The sequence below is a fragment of the Dipteris shenzhenensis genome, chromosome 5, assembly GCF_047967505.1.
Source record: "Dipteris shenzhenensis isolate YYH24624 ecotype China chromosome 5, Dip_SZ_1.0, whole genome shotgun sequence".
NCBI lineage: Eukaryota > Viridiplantae > Streptophyta > Polypodiopsida > Gleicheniales > Dipteridaceae > Dipteris > Dipteris shenzhenensis.
The window spans coordinates 26,599,072-26,621,709 of NC_141600.1; the positions used below are offsets into that span (position 1 = coordinate 26,599,072).

Sequence of the window (22,638 nt, forward strand, 5' to 3'; positions counted from 1 at the left end):
TTGGATTAGGATTAATAAAGTTTGAAAAGAGTTATAGGTAGACTTTAGGTCCTAGAATAGTGAAATTCATGACATTATGTCATGGACAAGTTTTTGGGGACCACATGATGTGGCAAGCCCCCACATACATACACCATGGATGGAGGGGGATGGTCGCCACATGGCACCATTCTATTGGTCAATCTCTTGTGGCCTTGCCACATGTCACACAATCTCTTGTGGCCTTGCCACATGTCACATACATACACCATGGATGGAGGGGATTGGTCACCACATGGCACCATTCTATTGATCAATCTCTTGTGGCCTTGCCACATGTCACACAAACATTCAATCAACATCTCGCTCACTCTAGAGCATCCAATCAGATACAAGTATTGCATCTAGTTCATGTGTTTGATGCATTCTGATTGGATATATTGTGTCAGTGTGCCACATAGGAATGGGCCGAAGATCTAACTTCTATGAGAAGCCACTGGGAAGCTTCTCTGTCCTATGGTGAATGGGCACCAAAATGATTGAACCACAATTTCCACAGTAATATGGTCATACCAAATGGCATTCAAAGTCACAACAAGGCACACACCTCAGAGAGCAGAGAAGATACCAGGGCCTGATACAATAGATGGCGCTGCCTCCCAGCCGTGCGCTCCTGTGAGAGAAGCTTCGATGGCGTGCTAAAAACAGTAGAGGACAAAGGCTGGATGCTAAGGAATCAGGGTTGCTGTAGCCAGTGATGATAATGGGCTTCACGGGCTTGCTCTTATATAGCTACCAGTGGTAGTCGGTTAGCCTCAATTGGGAGACCAACCCAATCTGCCCAAACCGGCCACCTGGAGGTCGGTCCCAAAATAGGCCACCGACCACACGATAGAACCGTGGCGTAGAATAGAGCAACTACCCTACGGTATCCCACAGCCATCCGGGATCATCTGGGGCTCCAAACAGGCCCTGCAACCCGAGAGTGGGCTGCCCTGGGAAATGCTCCGTCTACCCTCAGTGCGGTCAGTCATGGGATGCCTTCCCGCACTTGCATGTAGCCTAGTTGGCAGTGTGCCAACTCTATCTGAAGCCGTCTAGCCATCAGGCCACACATGGCCCCCATCTGGTGTCCAAACCAGGACCTACCAGATAACCGAGCTACTCAAATGCCTTCTCATATGGGGGGCTTACAAGTAGAGTTAGTTGGTTCCCGCGTAGTTACACGAGAGTGGAGCATTGATATCTAACACCCCCCCTCAATGTCCACTCGCAAGTGAACTTACTTTTTCGGCCCAATGCCAAGTCGATGAAGATGCCTCTCTAGCAAGTCTCTTCCAAGAGCCTTCATGAAGATGTCCGCAGCATTCTCTGTAGTCGGACAGTACACCAAGTTGACCTCTCCATCCATGATGAGCTCGCGTACAAAGTGATATTGAATCTCAATGTGTTTTGTGCAAGTGTGGAACACAGGGTTCTTTGCAATTGCCATGCAACTCTGATTGTCACATGATAACTGTGTAGGCTTGTTTTGCACTACACCCATGTCCCCTAAAATCCTCCTCAACCACATTGCCTCACAAGAAGCAAAACATGCTGATTTGTACTCAACCTCGGTAGAAGAAAGAGCAACTGTGGGTTGCTTCTTGCTGACCCATGACACAGCTCCAGATCCAAGTGAGAAACAGTAACCTGTCACTGATCTCTTGCTGTCCACATCTCCTGCCCAATCCGAGTCACAGAATCCGGTCAAGATGTTGCCCTTAGTATAGGTGATGCCATAATCAAGTGTGCCTTTGATGTATTTCAGCACCCGCATCCCTGCCCTCCAATGGTTCTTTCGGGGCTTATTGGAAAACATGCTTAGTATACCAGTCGCAAAGCTAATGTCCGGCCGCGTGTCGCATAAGTAACTCAAGCTGCCCACAAGTCTTCTGTACTTCGCTTCGTCCACCAATGGTGATGAATCCTCGTTTGAGAGCTTCACGTCAACCTCCATAGGGGTGCCAACTGTCTTGCACTCAGCCATGCCAAATGCCTTTGGTATCTCTCCAGCATACTTCAGCTGTGAGATGAAGATCTATTTTGGCTCTTGCCAAACTTCAATCCCCAAACAGAAATGTATCAGTCCGAGGTGTGTCGTTTCAAACTCTCTTCCTAGCAAATGCTTTGTCTGCAGATCTTCTCTTCATGGTTCCCTGTTATGACAAGGTCGTCCACATAAAGGACCACGATCATACACTTGCCTCCTTCTCTGTAGATATACAAATTTGCATCAGATGGGCTCATTTTACAGAAAGTAGGCATCAATCCGCTGGTACCACGCTCGTGGGGCCTGTTTCAACTTGTAAAGTGCCTTCTTCAGTTTACAAACTTTCCTTCTGAACCGGGGATCACAAAACCTGGTGGTTGTTCCATGTATACCTCCTCCTTGAGATCTCCATTCAGAAAGGCGGATTTTACATCTATCTGAAACACGGGCCAACTTCCCCGGGTTGCTAAAGCCAAAACACTGCGAATTGTGGTTAGTCGAGCTGTGGGAGCAAAAGTATCCTGATAATCAAAACCATATACCTGTGCGAATCCTTTTGCCACGAGCCGAGCCTTGTACTTATCCAACGTGCCGTCGGACTTGTACTTGGTCTTGTACACCCACTTGGTGTCGATTACCTTGCGTTTTGGTGGTCGATCCACAAGGTCCCAAGTGTTGTTCTTCATTATGGAGCCATACTCCGACTGCATAGCCTCCATCAACCTATCATCACCCTGTGCCTCTTCAAGACACTTGGGTTCTTCAGCACGGATCACCTCTGTCATCAAAGCGTAGTTGACCAAGTGTTCCTACGCCCTTCTTTGCTCCTCTAATTGGATCGGCAGTATTCAGATGGTTCCTCCTCGATGGCTAGAGGTTCTCTGCCGTCCAAAAGCTGCTTTACCCACTTCGGGAATGGCCATTGCCGTTGTGGTTCTGCAGACTCTTCTTCCTCTTCTTTATCTTGAATGCTCCCAAGCACCGTTGGGGGAGTTCGGTCTGCTGTTGGTGGTTGTACTGGATGGATATCTTGATCCTAGTTGTCTGGGAAGGAAGCATCCTCCTCCAATTGATGCGGCTGTTCTAAGAAGACCACATCGTGACTTATTATTACCTTCTTGGTAGTAGGATTATAGAGACCCTTTTCCTCTTCAGTGTAGCCCAAGAAAATACACTTCCGGCTCTTCGGTTCCCATTTGGTCCTGTTAGCATCAGGAACATGCATAAAATAGTCACATCCAAAAACTCTGAAATGTACAGCTGAAGGTTTCTTACCAGAAAAGGCTTGCAATGGAGTCATTCCGTTCATAGCCTTCGTGTAGCTATGAGTCAAAATGTAAACTGCCGTGTTACATGCTTCAGCCGAGAAAGTCTTTGGCAAATCTTTCCCTTTCATCATACTCCTGCCCATTTCGCAAATGACGCGCATCTTGCGCTCTGCTACTCCATTTTGCTGTGATGTATGTGGCGGGGGTTTCTGCCTCTTGATCCAATGACTTTTGCAATAACTTTCGAATTCACTTGATGTGAACTGTCCACCTCTGTCTGATCTCAACTTCTTCACCTTCCTCCCCGTTTATTTCTCGACGATTACATGCCATTCTTTGAACTTACTAAAAGCCTCATCTTTAGTCTTCAAGAAGTATATCCATATCCTTCTACTGTAGTCGATGATCAGCGTCATGAAGTAGTAGGAACCACCCAAAGCTTCCGTCTCCATCTTTCCGCAGAGGTCCATGTGAACGAGCTCTAGAGAAGCCTTTGCCTTGCTGGCCTCTTTAGGAAAGGGCTGCCGATGCTGCTTGCCCATCATGCAAGCTTCACATACATCGGGCAGATCTGTAATTTCTGGTAGGTCTACAATCATTCCACTTTTATGCATCTCCTTTAAAGAACTAAGGTTTAGATGACCAAACCTCTCATGCCACAGCTTAGTGTTCTTCACATCAGCTCGAGTACTAAAAGGTGAGAGTTCGTAGATGTTGTTGCGCCGTGTACCTTTACCAACGACCTTTCCTTGAAGATCCAAAATCTGTGCACTATTCTTATCGAATTGAACTTTGAGGTCCCAATCCGTGATTGCAAAAATGGACAACAAGTTCCTCTTGATATCTGGCACATAAAGAACATCGGACAACTGTTTTACAACTCCATCTGACTTGAGAGCAATCGTACCTTTTCCTTTTGCTGGACATTTTGCATCATTGCCGACTGCTACCAGAATGTCATTCCCTACCGAATGTAGAGAGGTATACCAATCCTTCCAACTAGTCATGTGGCGCGATGCACCACTGTCAATAATCCAAGGTTCATCCGCAGGTACATGAACTGCCTCCGTGCAAATCTCCTCAATCGCTACAAACAGCTCTACTGGTATTGCTTGCGCACTGTTGCTGGACTCTTTCTTTACTCCATTCTTCTCATCTGCAATCTTCTTCCGGCACTCATTTTGCTTGTGCCCTGCCTTGTTGCAATAGAAGCACTTGATCTTCTTCTTTCTCTTTTTATCATCAGAAGAGGATTGGTTGCCAGAGTCCTTACCCTTACCTTTCTTTGATCCAGTCGAGAGAGCCGAATCTTCTCCAGTCCTCGTCTTTTGACGCATCTCCTTCTCCAGAAGCATTACGCTGAAATCCTCAAAGTTGAGGGGCGGATTTCTGTTTTGCGTATTCAGCGCCGTAATAAGACCGTCATACTTTGGTGGGAGAATCCGTATGCACCTTCGTGCTAGATTCTCGCTGGTGATGGTGATGCCAATCGCAGTCATCTGATCACGCAGATTCTTCACCCTGGTGATGAAGTTCTCTGTCGTTTCAGACTCAGATAGTTTCTCTTTCGCGAGTTGAGTCTCCAGATTTTGAATCCGCCTCTGTTTCGTGGTCTCGTACTATTTTTCAAGACCGTCCATGCCTCCTCCGTTGTGGTGACATGTTGAATTAACGCCATGACAGAATCACTTACATTGCAGACAATAGAACACAATGCATCTGCATTTCTTCTTGTCCACGCAAGAATCTCATCCGCAGTTGGTACTATCTGTTGTGCTGCATTGGCTGGATTCGGTCTCACAACCGGCTTCAGGTCCACCCAGTAGCAGTATCCCAAAGCTCGTATGCGCTTAGGATGGTCTTCATCTTGAACTTCCAGAGTGGATAGTTAGTGCCATCCAACTTTCCGCTTTCGCCGAACGGTGGGATTCGCAGTCTTGCGGGCTAGGCCATCTCTCACAATCTACTCGCAAACAAAAACACACTACCAAATCTTCTTGCTAGAGCCCAAGCTTTGATACCATGTAAGAAAAAAATACAACGTTTGTGCTCAACAGATAACAGGATCTCGTATGCAAGAGAGAAAAGCAGCCAGTATGGAGAATCAAAAATTTGATTACTGTAAAACTGGTACAATAGATGGTGCTGCCTCCCAGCCGTGCGCTCCTGTGAGAGAAGCTTCGATGGCATGCTGAAAATAGTAGAGGACGGAGGCTGGATGCTAAGGAATCAGGGTTGCTATAGCCACTGATGATAATGGGCTTCACGGGCTTGCTCTTATATAGCCACCCCCACCAGTCGTAGTCGGTTAGGCTCAATTGGAAGACCGACCCAGTCCGCCCAAACCGGCCACCTGGAGGTCGGTCCCAAAATAGGCCACCGACCACACGACAGAACCGTGGCGTAGAATAAAGCAACTACCCTACGGTATCCCACAGCCATCCGGGATCATCTAGGGCTCCAAACAGGCCCCGCAACCCGAGAGTGGGCTGTCCCGAGAAATGCTCCGTCTACCCTCAGTGTGGTCAGTCATGGGATGTGTTCCCGCACTTGCATGTAGCCTAGTTGACGGTGTGCCAATCCTATCTGAAGCCGTCTAGCCATCAAGCCACACATGGCCCCCATCTGGTGTCCAAACCAAGACCTACCAGATAACCGAGCTACTCAAATGCCTTCTCCTCATATGGGGGGCTTCCAAGTAGAGTTAGCTAGTTCCCGCATAGTTATATGAGAGTGGAGCATTGATATCTAACATCTAGCTATATGCTTTCATTCTAGCCAGTGCAGGCAGTTTGTAGCAATTCACATGTCTGCATCTATTCTTGCGTGTGTGTGGAGGGCACTACAGTCTAGCAAGCATCTTGTTCTTGTGTTCTTTCATGGTATCAGAGCCAGGTCGAAGGCTAGACCTGTAAAATCCACTTCCTGGATAGTTGTTTAGCCAAATAGAGATCTAGCCTTGAGTCCCACCCTGGGTAGACTTCTAGATCACGCAACACACACATTTAGAGCATGGGTACTTGAGCTCCAGAGGGTTATCTTGCAAGCTTCTCTGAAGAGTATTTGTGATCCATAGCTCATAATAGAAAGAAATTCAATCCTCATATTGAGCCAGAGAGGCATCTCTGATTACTTGCATATCTATAAAAGGCCTACTTATCGTAGCTCTGTGGAGAAGCATCAAACAACAATAGTTAGTGAAGACAAGCAAACAAAATACTCACAACTAGGCCAGAGACGAACTAAACAATGGCACATCCGCTATGGAAGGAGTCTATTTGACGGGCTATGTAGCAGACTCAAGAAGATCTTTTGCAACAACGTAGCTAACAATCGTGATCAGATAGTAGCACGATAAGTAGTGCAAGACGTTGATGTTGAAGGGACATAGCATGGAGGAACGGAATGGAAAGCAAAGGAAAGCAAATGAAAGTACAAAATGGAAGGTACAAGTGCAAGGCAATGTAACCAAAATTTTCACATGTAGATAGCTTGATGTTGACTGACATGAAAAGACTTAAGAAAAGTACAACACTATATAGTGTGAGCCTCTATACTCTAGAAAGTCACAATGCATATGGGATAATCTCCCATATGACATATGGCATTGTCTAGGACTCACTAGACTATAAAATAAGTCCTAGAGACCTAGGACACACAAATACACTCACTTTGACTTCATATTCCAACATCCCCCCATGAAGGAAAGGTGAGGGACTACTGGAATGACAATGATGGAGTCTACTGCTCTGTGCACCCGAAGTAGCTCAGAGACTCAACTAAAGCATGGCTACCTGACCAACACATTGGTCTAGGGAATGCACCAACATCCCGGAACTCAGCCAGGCGTGATAGAGAGACCCATCAAAGCCAATAGAAAGGCTCCCACAATACATCCCCCCATGGCTTCATAACAGAACTTAGTAGGAAGCCACACACCACTCATAAAGGAAATAAAACATCATTTGAGGAGGACTATCCAAGGCTGAGAATCTTTATTGACTCGGGAACACAAGACTCATTATCACAAGCACTTTTGGGAAACTACCCAGGGCAGACTACCCAAGCACACATAGAATAGATCAAAAGCAAAATTCCCGATCATCAGGTACATATACCTCTGAATGGAGAGAGAGATCTCTGATGTTGGTAGTGAGAGCACTTTGAATCTGATCCCTATACCAAAAGACCTACAACCCGGATAGGCTGAAAAGCAGACTCAAGCAAGATGTCCTCTGTGGACCTGAACAATCTGCCACCATCATGCACACCAAAAACCAAGGCATCCTCATGTGCATTTCGAAAGGCCAAAACCTGAAGAGGAACACCCCCTCTCATAAAAGCGGCATATCATCTGTGTCTACCCAATCCGCTGGAAGGGCTGCCTGGCTTCTTCAAATCTCGGCGGCATATTGTTGGAAGGTGATTATGGACAGGGTGTATTGAAGCCAGAAGAGTACTTGCTTGAGAAATCAATGAGAGTTGATGGTCCAAATTATCTAGAGATATGCTTGCCATTTCATTTCCCGAGATGGTTCTTTTGTTGTGGACCTTGCCAGAGGGAGGATGGGTTGAAACAAACCCGAAAAGCATGGTACCTGGAAGACTCTAGGTTGTTCACTCATTATGAGGGGGACATGTGGAAGATGGTGGCATCTGGATTGCTCGAGTTTGAAGGTTACAGATGGGTGCTTACAGATGGGGAGGTGACCTTTCCAACAGCCCCTCTCACCGACATATCTCGGCCCAATGCCAACTAGTCGATGAAGTTGCTCCAGCAGCTCCCATGATGAAACCCTCTGGAACAATTTGGATTCCTTGCTTTTCAGCAAGTGGCAAAAAAAAGGACTCAATAATTAAATACCGTGCTTACATCAAACCATATCTTATTATACCTCCTCTCCATAAAGTTTTCTTATCACTTTTTGTGGCTCTCATCAGAGGCTTCATCAATGAGAAATAATGATTGTTTCACTAAAAAGTGAAAAATCTACTAAGAGTAAATATATGTTGAGACTATTTTTATACTCTTAAAAATTAAATTCAGAATTTACGACTCCAAATGATATAATTTATAACTTATAAACTTGTAGATGTCCTCAAATGGCTTTTTTTGTTTCGATTTGAGTAGCTAAATGACTATATTTTGACATTGGATGTGAAAGTTATGACATTTAAAAAAATGTTTTCCAAGATAGTTTTGCTGGCGAAACTACCTTGGAAGGCTTCCTACAAATGGATTTCTTTGGAGAATCCCCCCACGAAGAGGGGTGATGAGAGCGTTTCTTCAAAGTCCAAGGTAGTTTCACGATGAAACTGCTTCCTTCAAATGAGTTTCTTTGGAGAAATCCCCCATGGGGAGGGGTCATGAGAGGTTTTCTTCAAGTATACTCCCCTATCAAATAGGAGTTATGCAGGGATTTTCAATGAGAAACCCACTCTACATGGTGATTTTTTTAAATCCTTTCCATCCCAGTATCTACTGTGCCTAACATCATTGTCATTATTAGATGAAGTTCTCCACCTTTGTGTCAATATCTATGGACACAATAGGCATTCTCATTTGAAGTGGAAATGTGCTTTCTTTGTAATTAACTATAAATATATAGTTTCTATGAGAAACATGGTTTTAGTAACATATCCTAATATGTCTTTTTTTGAAGTAGAAATGTGAAATTTTTGTCTTTTGCATGGAGGTTTTTGCTCAGAAAAGGGCCACTCCCGCCAGCACATAGCCCCACAAAAGGGTCCCCACAACCCCATAAATAGGAGCTGGTGGGTCGTTTGAAGAGCCAGCAAGTCGACCAGGGAGGGAAGTTGCTGGTTGGTTATTGTGTGGCCCCTTGGGGCGTATAAAAGCAGCCCCTTGGGGGCATTCTACATCATCCACCAGGACAGCCTTCAAGGAGCAGACTGACTTAGAGGAGCTATCCGAGAGGTTCATGGGCTGCTCATCACCATTGACTGCTTGAAGATCTCTCAGAAAGCATGAAGACACTCTTCAACAGCATCTAAAGCACATGGAGTCCCTCATCACACAACTTGCTGCTTTGAAGGCCCCTATAGGGACAGATGATTAAGTTGTTGTCCTCCTCTCAAGCATTGAAGACATTCCAAAGTACTGGGAGGTAACTTCAGCACTACGGGTAGCAAAGATGGACACATTTGCTACACCTTTTTCAAAGGGTAAAGGTATATTCAAACCTCTCAAGTGCACATACTATGGGAAGCTTGGTCAAATCAAGGATCGTTGCTTCAAGAAACTTGCCAAGCAATAGATCAAAGACCCTACCAATTTGGTTACGGCTGTCCATAGTGAAGCAGAGGAAGGAGATCAAGATCCGCCATCACTGACACATTGAGAGATCCATGAGCCTCGCGACTTTGCATTTGAAGTTTTACATGAGCTTGATGTACTTGGGTACTCTGCCCTGGGCAGTCCCCCCAAAATTGATGTAATATTCTCCTTGAGTCATTGAGTCCATAAAGGTTCTCAGCCTTGGATAATCCTTCTCAAATGATGTTTTATTTCCTTTATGAGTGGTGTGTGGCTTCCTACCATGTCCTATTATGAAGCCAGGGGGGGATGTATTGTGGGAGCCTTTCTATTGGCTTTGATGGTCTCTTTATCAGGCCTGGCCGAGTTCCAGGATGTTGGTGCATTCCCTAGACCTATGTATTGGTTAGGTAGCCATGCTCCATTTGAGCCTCTGAGCTACTTGGGGTGCACAAAGCAGTAGAGTCCATCATTGTCATGTTCTGTTTTTTCTTCCATTTCAGTAGTCCCTCACATTTCCTACATGGGGGGGTGTTGGAACATGAAGTCAAAGTGAGTGTTCTAGGTTTGTTTTTAGAGTCTAGTGAGTCCTAGACATGCCACGTGTCATTATGGGAGTTATCCCATTTACAATTGAGTCTAGTGTCACACTATATAGTGTTGTACTTGTCTAGTGTCACATCAAAGTGGTCTACATCAAGCTTTTCTATCATGTGAGTATTTTGGTCAACATTGCTTTGTACTTTCCATTTCCTTTCATTGCTTTCTAGTTCTTTCCTTTCTTTTCCATTCCGTTCCTTCTACCATGTGCCTTCATGCACACCCTCTGTTGGTTTATTTCTAACATGGGATGAGAGCCCAGATAGGAGGCTCACAAGTGTGGGAGCTTGAAGGCCCCTTGGGGGCATTCTACATCATCCACCACCAGGGCAGCCTTCAAGGAGCAGAGGAGCAGCACACCTAGGGCCTATATCCAGAAGGACCAAGGCAGACTGTCCGCTGTAGAAAAGCTCGAAGAAGGGCTGCACAACTAGGATGACACTTAGTGCAGCAAGGTGTGGAGGATCAGATACAGAGACTAAGGTCTAAATACGCTCATTAGGGACCACGTGGACTCAAGGTTCTAGGAGTGTCTCAGAGATAGTAGGACAAAACCTTTTGGTGAGGACAAAGGACCACAGTTTAGTGGGACTTTGGCCCTCTATTGTATTGTGTCCATTGGACGGAAATATTATGTTGGTCGTATATCTCTTATGAGCATTATATATTTGTTGATTTGCACATCTATGCGAAGCACATTACATAAGAAAGTTTGTGATTCCACCCACACCACCACTTTGTGAGATTCTGGGCTATTCTATCAGCATTCTGCTATGTATGCCCTCTGTTAGTTGATTTCTAACATGGGATCAGAGACTAGATAGGAGGCTCACAAGTATGGGAGCTTGAAAGCAAGGACCTTGTTGAAGGACGACCTTGATTCGAGGCTTTAGGGAATCAACTTCCACGAATGAAGGACTGTGCCCTTGCAAGAAGAAGGGCGATTCAGGTTCACTCAGGTGTATAAAGAGTTATTGTCTACAGATGGTGGTGTTTGCTTTCGAATTTGCTGTGGGGTATAGCAGCAGAGTTGTCAATTTCAAAAACAGAAGCCTCTTCAGCCACTGCTCTTCCTTCCTCCTCCTCTAGTTGAGTTTCTTCTTTCACCATCCCTGACTTTGGAGGACAAAACAAGGAGGATACTTGTACCGGTAGATGGAGACAAACTCAAAGAGTGGGAGGATAGAAATGCCCAAGCCCTGGCGTTGATCATTGGGACAACGGCGGACTTGGTAATTCCTCATATCTAGATGACTGACACGTCAATAGAGGCGTGGCCCATTCTGAAGGATTTGTATGAGACAGATAATACATCTCGGATATTGGCTCTTCAGCATCAACTCTACAACATGGATATGGATGAAGGAGATTCAGTTCATGTCCACTTGACGAAAGTTAAGGTGGTAAGAGATTAACTAGCATCGGTTGGTCAGAAGGTAGACTCAAGCCAGTTGGCCTTGATAGTACTTGGGAGGCTACCACGGAGTTTCAAGAGCTCCGTTATGACTGTGACAATAAGATAGAGGACCAAACCTTGGACCTTTGAGGAGTTGGGTCCTTTACTGCTACAGGAAGAGGCTCGAGAAAAGTTCTATAATAAAGATGACAACGACATGCTTTGCTGCCGAAGGACAGGGCAAGCTTAACGGTGGCAAGCCCAAGAAGGATGATTCTAGATGTGAAGAGGACAATTCCAATAAGAAAAGGAAGCTAAAGAAGAAGTGCTTCTACTATGATCAGCCAGGCCATTTTGCGGAGGATTGTAGAAAGAAGAAGGCAGATCAAAAGAACAAGGAGGAGTCGACAGATGGTGATACAAAAGCTTTGGCTAATGTGGTGGTTGGAGAAGTGTCCTTTGTAACATCACTTATGTGTTACTGAGGAGTCAAATATGCAAACCTAGAGGTCACAGTGAAGATGTTTCATATTGAGATGTGGACTGACAGGGAGTTAGGGACCTTTATGAAGGTGAAGGACAGCAAGGAGTGCTTGGACGCTTCCAAGTGCTTGGCTGTTGATACTAACATCAGAGTTGATTCCATGGAGTGCCCTAGGGTTTCAAGTTCAGATGTTTGCTGTAATTCCGAAGGGGGCATTACAGGACTACACAGGTCATTGGTATGTGCCTCCATGAGGTGCATGGTTTTCTTTCAGAGCAAGCACACAGGTAGGAAGACGTTTTGATCTGTACTTGATGTCATTAATTTGAGCCTTTCTAGCATGCTCTGGAGAGAATATGCTCTTCATGTGTCTCAAGAGATGTGAGAATCGAGATAGGAAGGAATGTGCCTTCTTGGAAGGCAGAAGGGGACGTGTGGGTGCTTCGTTAAATCTCGGAAGCATATGTGCTTCTTCAAATCTCGGAAGTAGATTGTTGGAAGGTGATTATGGACAAGGTGTACTGAAGCCAGAAGAGTACTTTCTTGAGAACTCAGTGAGAGTTCATGGTCCAAGTTATCTGGAAATATTATTGGGATTTCATTTCTCGAGATGGTTCTTTTGTTGCGGACCTTGGCAGAGGACGCAGGTTGAAACAGACCCTGAGAGCATGGTGCCTGGAAGACTCCAGGTTGTTCACTGGTTATGAGGGGGATAGCTGGAAGATGGTGGCATCTGGATTGCTTGAGTTCAAAGGTGGGAACGTGACTGTGACTGAAGGTGGTGGTGCCATCTGATGCTACATTGGATGGACCTGTGCACTAGGATGGTTTGTTTGTGCAAGACTGAACTTGGCGGAGTAGGAGCCACTGGTTGAAAAGCCAGGAATCGAATTCGACACCAGATTGTTCGAGGGTTTCATCATGGGAGCTGCTGGAGCAACTTCATCAACGAATTGACCTTGGGCCGAGATGTGTCGGTGAGAGGGGGTGTTGGAAAGGTCACCTCCCCATCTGTAAGGCCCCAAAGGAGGAGAGCATGGGGGAGGGAGATCTAGGGCAAGATCTGCCCATAGAAAAGGAAAAAGGGGGCTGCCACATGGGCAGCACCTCACAACAAACAAGGCGGGGATTATTCCAGGGCAAAGGCTGCGACAATTGGCAAGGTCTTCAGGGCTGCATGTATGCTCTGCATTGAAGGAGTGTATCCTCTTCAATTTGTCTCTCGTGCTGGGCAGATTTTACAGATTCTTGTCTCCCTGGGGATTCTTGGTCTGGCCCATCTACCTTGTTCTACCTCTAGATTGTGGGAGCTGGTGAGATATCTTCCCTGGGATATTCCTGCATTCATACATCTCCATCGGGTTCATTTCTCAGTCATAAAATTTCGACTTTGTTCCCGGTTCTTGCCATAATTCTGTAGCATTTTCTGCATTACTAGCTCTCTGATTTCCCCTTCTTCCTCTGGGATATCTACATCATCTAGCCCCCCCACCATCCATCCACTTGACGCTGAATTCTTCGTTGCCTCCATGGCTCTGTATGGGAACCTGCTTGTGTCCATCTTCATTATCTTGGCACAGAGCTTCCCCTTCAAGCTGTCTCTGCTAACATGATGGGATAAGGGGTTTGCATATCGATCCCAGCTCTTCTATGAGAAATCTTTCGTGAATTGTTTCTATCCTTTTTCAAGAGATTCTAATTCAAAACCCTAAAAGATATGCCATCACAAATAATGTTATCTTATCACTTCTGTGAAGATTTGAGATTGACATTGATCTTTTATAGTAGGTGCTTTATATCTGAAAGCGTATTGGTTTAACGGTTGTGCAGCCATTTTTCTATTTTTGGTTCAACACTGCCTTTGTGGAAGGCGACATGTTTTCCCTTACATCTAAATCAGAACTAGATAAACCCTCTAAAAAGCTTGATGATGATACACAGGTTCTCTCTCTCTCTCTCTCTCTCTCTCTCTCTCTCTCACACACACACACACACTTTTTCTTTTTCTTTTTGGCGAAATCTTTGATTGATTATATTATATAAGTAGCAACCTCAAAAGAAGGTGCTACAATTACATCAACTGAAAAATTCAGTATATGCCAAAAAGACCTCATGATCTATGCAATGGGTCTCTCACACACCGACACACACACACACACACACAAACACACACATTTTTTTTGGGGTGAAAACCTCAACACAAGACAGATATCCATCTCTCTCTCTCTCTCTGTCTCTCTCTCTCTCTCTCTCTCTCTCTCTCTCACACACACACACACACACACACACACATATCAAGCATGCAATTGCAGGTGCATGCACAGAGAGAGAGTGTGCAGAGTGCACATATGCATGTTTATGTACTTGCATTTTCATAGGCTTGTTATTCAGGTCAAATCATTCTCTTTTAGCTTTGTGCATAAAAGCAATGCAGTGTCTCCACATTTGTGCAAAATGTGCTTCAATCCTTTGTTTTCATATACGTTTCATATAGGTCTTTTAAAGTTTCCAAACATTCTCACAACAGTTTGCTCAATGACTGTTTTAAGTTTCAGGTTCAGGTTGTTTTTTCATCCAGACCTACACAAGAGACTCAGAGATAGTGATTCCATACATGATGGAGAAATCAAGACGATAGAGCAATTAACAAAACAGTTGTCTTCAATAATCCACATTGAACCTATTCTTTGATAGTCTAGAATCGAGATAGTGATGCCATTCATGATCCGTATTGCACCTATTCTTTAGTAGTTTAAAGTCGTTTTCTAAAGTATAATGTACGGCAAAGGAAAAGTTATGAGCTAGAGATTAACCTAGACATTGTATTATAATTGCCATATTGAATTTTACAGATGTAAATTGAAATCCGTTACTAACTATAATCACATAAATTTTTCCAAGGAAAAAAACAGTGACAATTCTCATTTTAAATTTTGTATGGTACAAATTCAATGCATTGTATTTTTTAAACAACAGAGCTTGAATGTCCATAAGCATTACTTCTATTTAGCTCAAGCTAACCTTAAACAAGCTAAGCCAATATCCAAAATGGCATGTACCAAAATTCAACTTATTATTCGATTGCAAACCTTTTTAAAACTCATTGCATTAATCTCGAATTTAGAGAGGGTGTTATTCTGTTAAGTGGGTTTCACTCCATTACAACGGAGAAGCAACGAAGGAGAGGAGGAATATTGAATTTTATCAATTTATCATAAATTAGGATGTGAGGTAGAAGAAGATTTCTTGAACTTGTGATTAGTGTTGTGTATCGTTTTATTTTGTCAAAAAAATGATGCCTTTAAGTATGGGCTATTGAGTTATGAACAGTGTGCATGGAGGTTTGTATTCAGATCATGCCGTGGTTAGGTGCATGTGCCTACAGACGGTTTGCTTGATTTTGTACATTTCATCGTAAGTAGAGTCTTAAGGCAAGGATATCGGTGGCATGACTGGAAACCGTTGGGCAGTAGTACATCAAGTATTGCAACGTGCTTGAAATATGAGTACATGTCCTGAACTGTGAGAGCAAATTGCATCGTGTCGAAGGTGTCCTGTTGATTTCGATCCTATGTGTATGCTTCACAATGGATGGCTTTTCAATAGACGTCTGGCCATCGTGAATAGTAGGCTACTTGTTAGAGGTCTCCTTTCCAATCCCATCGCCCAACCTCTCTTAGACAAACCCTTCCCCAACCCGTCTCCCCACAACCCCCTCAAGTTTCTTCTGTTACTTAATCCTACCCCGGCTTCCACACTTGATTCTGCAACTTCCATCGGAGCTTTGGCGACAATGGTGACAAATCCATGGACAAATAGAGCTAGATTTACAAGAGGGCAAGATTAAAAATGAAATAATCAGAAATTCCTCAGCCATGTCTACCTCTTATTAGGGTGGGTTCACATCATGCCCCAATGGAGAGGAGGCACATCGTCACTAAAAGATGATTGGCTAGGAATTTTGTAGGCCCGGTGCATTTCCCGCCCTTTTCTTTTCTTTGGCCAAGCAGTTGGGCGGCCTACTACAGCTGGACACTATTTCTTTTTCTCCACGTATGGGCCCATCTCAGCTATTGGTCCAAGTAGGACTAGGAACTTGTCCTCCACATTTTCTCCATGTTCGGGCATATGGTGTGAACCTTGCCTTATCAAGACAAGCCAACTCGCAAGGCCTAATAGAAGAGATATTGAAATATGGAGGATACAAAGAGATACTAACCATGCTAACGTTTCCCGTAGAGTGGCAACTGAGAGCGATTCACCCACATCCGTTGATAAAAGGAAACAATTTTGTGCATGTCCGCGGCTGTCTGAGCGATTTTCTGCTATGTGAATCACACAGCGCGGACACGTTCTTCTTATATAGTAAATGATGGGATATATATGCATGAATCTGGTGGTAGGGTCTCGGGGCTCTTGCATTGAAGTCGTGGGTTCAAGTCTTGGTTGGAACCAATGACCTGCCAATTTTGCAGGCAAATAAGCTCACCTCTAAGGCTACCCATCAAAAATTCCTTTTTCTGCTTCCACGTAGGAATGGCCACAGCCTATTGTCATATGTGGACGTGTGTGAAAGGCTTGCAAAGGGGCTCTCGAGCCTGTTGTCGTATGTGGACGTGTGTGAAAGGCTTGCAAAGGGGCTCTCGAATATCATTGGTGCGAATCCCATTTTCGCCCATGTCAGCGGACGAGTGTGAATCCTCCATAGTAGAATTATACAAATTCACAAAGGAGAAGACAATAAGCAATTAAAGAATGATCACAGTAAGGAGTTTAATGGAAAAACTATATGGGAGTATACTTGAGCACCAAATCAATACTTAAACAAGCAAGAAGAAATACTCCTAAGCAATGCCTTTAGTTTTGCAGGTTAGTATGGCTTATAATTTGACATACATGAGTGTGCATATTGTGCTGTGTGACAATATGATCTTGTAGGTAATGAAGAATTATAAGAAGGAAGTGCGATTAACATACTTTGATTCTTTGATTGCTTGCTTCTGTTGGTTTAGTTGTCAATGTCTGTGCCTTCCTCATTTCAAATTTTTATGAAGCGTTGATATTCTATTGAGGAGGATGCTCATGAGCTAATTTGGTAAGAGAGGGACGAGTTGATTTGGAAGGGGGGAGGAAAGAGAGAGAGAGAGAGAGAGAGAGAGAGAGAGAGAGAGATCAGGTAGAATAGAAAGGAGTATGTGTATTGGATTGAGTGGCAAAACATGGCCTAAAATCACTGGACATACACTTTTGAAAAGAATTGTAAGGAGAGCACTACATGCAGGGCAGTGCTAATAAATAGCAGAAGGTGCCGGGCGCGCTCTCCTCAAGCAAAATTGTTTTGCAAGCAAAAAAAGATTATTATATTAAAGAAAAAGAGATTACAGTAGTGACATGCGCAAAAGTCTATATTTTGCGTAGAGCAGAGCATACAAAAGCGAAATCTGAAAACTGTCTACCACTATAAAGCAAAACCCTAAATAATTCTTGCTCTAAATCCTAGCACAAAGTGGACAGAACTGGAGTATGGTTGAATACAACAAGATTCCTAATTCTCCAAATTTTTTGAATCACAATTGATCATAGAAGATTTCAAATCTTAAACTGGAAGTCCATCATTTGACCACCACGGTCCCCTAAAAGAGCCACTTTCCATCGAGATTCAATGACAATATTGTGTTGTGCAAGCCACTTAAGGATAGAGCGCTAGACATACCAAACAATCGAATAGTCCTAGAACAGGTGAGCCAATCGGGCTTTACTTTTGAATTGATTAAAGAGTAGTAATCTATTAAAATTAGAATATAAACTAATGTGAATGGTGATAGATGAGATTTTGTTCATATACATTGTGAATTGCTTGCATTATGCATGGCATAACTTCATTGCTACCGAGGATAGAATCAACCCTCATGTTAGAAATTTTTTTTAAGCCATCCACTAACTTTCACATAAATGTGTCCTTGAAAAGTATTTTCATTGTAGCTTAGTATGAGTGGCAAAAAGTTGAGGCAATATTGTTGTATTGTGAACCATAAGACACGTGTACTTCTTTAAATGAAAAAAAGCTTTCTCTATCCAAAATGCATGTTTTTCCTCACATGTCAAAGAAGTCCATGAATTTGTGATTCATTTTGTACAGATCCCTTTCTCTAGGCTAGATGTAGTCTCAATTGTTGGTTTCAAATCAATAAATTCACAGAATTTTGATGTTTTTTGCCTTTTTTAAATTTTAACATTTGCGAAATTCTTCCACCAAAGAGTATATAAAGTATAACAAGAAACAACCACATGCTCTCCTCCCCTTAGTATTTCTTCAATAGAGTCAGATATATCCTTTTTCTTAATCCCATTGGAAGGTTCTTTTTGGTGACCTCTTCACTATTAGGAAGGAAGGCTCTTTGATCCTAGCACGAGAGGCCGGCTTGTGGAGGTCCCCATGGTTGGCTTAGACCCCGATAGTTGTGGATGTCGGATTACGAATGGCGGGCGCTCTTGGCACGATCGCTAGAGGCTGCAACTTCTTTGGGCTTCACGACTCATGAGAGTGGGAGCTTGGCAACCTTGTCATAGGGATTTGTCTAGAGGAGATGGGCACAGCATGTGAGATCCGCACATAGGAGGGCGGCTCATGTTGGGTTTTTGGCATGGATATTAGGTGGATGCAAGCTAGCTCAGGACTCAGCTAAGGGCTAGGGGATTGGCACCTTACACTTGGTATCAAAGAGAAATGAAGCATTTTCCTCCATATTATCAATCAAATGTTCTTCTACACTTAAAGTTATGCTCCTTGTTTTGGGCTTCCTTGTGTTTTTCTAAAGGTTAAAATCCACTCCTCCTTTGACCTTACAAGTAAATCCCAATATTTTCTATGTGATAATCCTATAATAACTTGAAATGTGTTATTTTTAATCCTCTTCCCATTTCAAAGAGGATTGATATTTAGTATTGAAGGACCTTTTACATTTTGAGGAAAGAAATATAATTTGTGAGGATATAACCATTCCTTTTATGAGGACACATCCATTCCTTTCACTCCCTTTCCTTTGCCACCCATTATCCTATATGTGTTACTATCAAGCAAGTCAATCATATGCATGGATTTCTATTTACAACACCTAAATCCCAATGCCCATATGCTCCTCATTTATCATTCTATTTATTTTTTATCGCTTAAGTGGATCTGCGTGATCCATCCCTCTTCATGGCCTTGTATGTTCAATTGAGATCAAAGTGCACATCATTCTTTGTATAGTTTCTTAAACGATTCTTTGATGATTATTTTCTTAAGTTTGATGCAATCATAGGGACATCTTAAATGTTTAGACACAAAGTTTTCTTCTGTTTAATTTTGTAAGTGCATCCTTTTGCATTAAACATTATCTCAAAGTTTGCAAGATTCTCATATATTCGTAATAGAACATCACTCATTGACACACATTGCCTGGTTATCACAACAACACAACTTTCTCCACAAATCTTACTAAGGTCAATGTACTCATCCATATTAAACATCACTAATGATACCTTGTCCTTTCTCAGTGTTCATGAATTCCTCCACTCAAGATAAGATGCCACTTCTCAAAGCTTTCACTTTCTCAATTTTAGTGAATTGATCCACTCACAACAAGGTATCACTTTTGTAATTTAGTACACGAGATCCGTAGCCAAAATCATCCATGAGAAAAGGACACAACTTCTATAATTTGGAAAGCAAATCAATTCAATATAGTGATTCATTCTTGGAAGATGATCCAAGATTGTTGCTCTATGCATTACTTAATGGTTGTGCAAGCTTCACATGTCGGTAAGGCTTTTTTGTCCCATGTCATAAAATCTTTGTTGGATATACTATAGGACATCACATCTCCAAGAGTATCCGTATCTCCACATTCAGCTTCAACTCAACATGTAGCTAAGAATCTTTGGTACCATAACTATCGTATTTTCTTCACCAAGTCTTCTGAAATGGAATATGGCAGTTGGATGATGATCATTGATTTGAGCAAACGCTTACAACAAAAAGTTACCTCCTATGTTGGAAACAAACTTTGCCACCATTTCCATTGTCAACTTCCTTTACGAGTTGTAGGAACAATCAACAAAAACATTACTCAACTTAGTGATACAACGCTTTTATAAGATCATTTCTTTTAGTTTGTGTTTCATCTAGGTCATGGTGATAGAACTTTATAAGGCCTTGTTCTGAGCTAGTCAAACTTATGAATTCTCATATAATGTGTCAAACATCATCTATATAATGATGGGAGCATAGTGCACAAGTGTTAACAAACTGTGCATCCATGTTTATACCATATGTATATCTATCTAGTGCTTATCAAACTTTGCATATAAATTTTTTTGATAAATTTTCATATAGTTGAAAAGTTACATAAGGATCAGACATCATTTTTAAGGGAAGGCATTCATATTTTCAACTATACATGGTACATGTGTCAAAAAATTGTGGATCAATATGATTATATCATATACATATGAGTTAGATGGTCATGCGACTTCGCATGGACCTTTGTTTATGTAATATCTAGATGCTCCTAAAGTCTAATAGATTTTAGACATCAATATAGGAGGGTGAGAGAGAGACATTTCTATATTGTACTATTGTACTATCTATTGCTTGAGGTAGCTATGGAGTTTTTTTGAATGTATTAAAGAATGAATACAACAAAAATACAAGTCTTATACTTTCATTAATACTATGCATAGCGATGAATTTGAGATCTAAATTTGAACTTCGAGAACTGCTATCCATAATTAGCATATGCGAATGCCAATATGCGAATGCCAATTTGAACTCTGAGAATCACTATCCATAATTAACATATGCTAATGCTTGTTAAGTTTTATGTATATGGACAAATGCTTAGATCTACAAAGTCTAGCAATGTATTGTGTAGCCTTGCTATTTATGGTTCAATCTCCCCACGCATATGCGTGTGCGCGCACATGCAATGCATGTTTCATGAAATAGTGCTAGTACTATGTAGCCTTGACTTCTTAATATCTTCCATTTGCATTTAAAGCACCCATCTTTGCCCCCAAAAGAATTCTCCTAGAATACCATTTTCTCAGCCATTGACCACTCTTCAACTATTTTATTCGTAGCTCACAACCCAAAATATTTTTAAACTTAGCCCAAATTCATATGTTTAGATTAGTTGCTCCAATTACAAACACTAGAAATGAAAGACTTGGAAACCCTTCCTTATAGACATAGTTCCAAAATGCATCTCAAAATTGTGTTCTCGAATCCCATCATCTAATATTCGCACACATATTATAAATACTAAAGTCTTCAAGCTATTGTATGACAATGACACTAGCCATTTCTTGCAAAAAGGAGTTCATGCTACACTTCTCAAAACTATCCTTCCCACTTCTTTGAGCTCTTTTCCCCCGTTCAATGGAATACATTCATAAGATTGTGTAATATCTACCAAAAATCTAGAAAATATACTCCTATAGGATCAAGCATGAAGTCAAAAATAGAGTCAATCCCCTCACCGACACTCTACTCTTATAGCTCCTCCAAGAAAAATTTCATTCGCCATAAATGGAAACTTTTTCTTTAACTGCACAATGCAAGTCTTAATTAAGCATGTATTGATAAGTCCCACCTCATCATAGATGCATCCACAAAGATGGGTAATCCATCAAAATGAATCTTAAAGTGCTTTGTAATTACCCATATGAACAAAAGTTTAGTAGAGGAATGCTATAACAAGAAACAATGGTACTTGTTTTGGACCATTAGTTCAACTATTACAATAGAATCATTTACCACTTCAAAGTCTCCACCATTCAATCTCTCCCTAGTACGGCCAATAGTAAACTTTTAACATAAAACAGCCATGTTCTTTTGGAACCTTATCAAACCAGTGTATAAGAAAATAATATTTTAGAATTTTTGAGGGTCTAATTAGCCATATAGTCCCCTAAAAAGACTTTTGTATTGACCTTATAGGAGGGCATTTCTCTATATTCCTTAGACGGCCAATCATCCACATATCTTCAAATAGAAGGAATAAAGTCTTAAGGAGAATAGCCAAGATTCTCACCAAGTGCACTCTAATGCAATCATAGCCCCTTTGATGCAAGGTTTATTTTTGGGATACAATTAACTCCATTTTAAAGTTCCCATGTTAGACCACTATAACCAATAACATCAGGATCACACATAACAACATGTTTCTTGCATTTATTAATAAACATTTGAAACTTGTAGCACATAGCGAGTGTGCGTGAGGAGCAAGTTTTTTGAGCGAGTTTTTTTGGCAACCAACATGTTTTGTTCCACCTATTCCACTTATGACACATCTGTGTGTGTGTGTGTGTTATCAACATCTTACCATCCCCCCTCTCTATGACCTCTCTCTCTCTCTCTCTCTCTCTCTCTCTCTCTCTCTCTCTCTCTCTCTCTCTCTCTTTCTCTCTCTCTCTCTCTCTCTTACACACCCACACACACATTATTCTTTTTGTCTATTTTCTCTCTTCATCCTCCTTGTCCTCATTGCAGCCCTCTATCTCTGTCTGTCTAATTCTATCACATTTATCTCTACCCCCTCTCTCATGCACGCACTACTT

At 42.4% G+C, this 22,638-nt stretch overlaps 1 protein-coding gene across 1 annotated transcript in view; it reads left to right on the forward strand.

Moving 5' to 3' along the window:
• LOC147901804 (uncharacterized) overlaps positions 1–14,917 on the forward strand; it is an 89,601-nt gene extending 74,684 nt beyond the window's left edge. Inside the window, exon 10 of the mRNA XM_087374790.1 lies at positions 14,592–14,917. Within this exon, the coding sequence (XP_087230916.1) occupies positions 14,592–14,639 (48 nt within the window). The 3' untranslated portion in view covers positions 14,640–14,917. The remainder of the gene's footprint in view (positions 1–14,591) is intronic.
• The last annotated feature ends 7,721 nt before the right edge of the window (positions 14,918–22,638 follow it).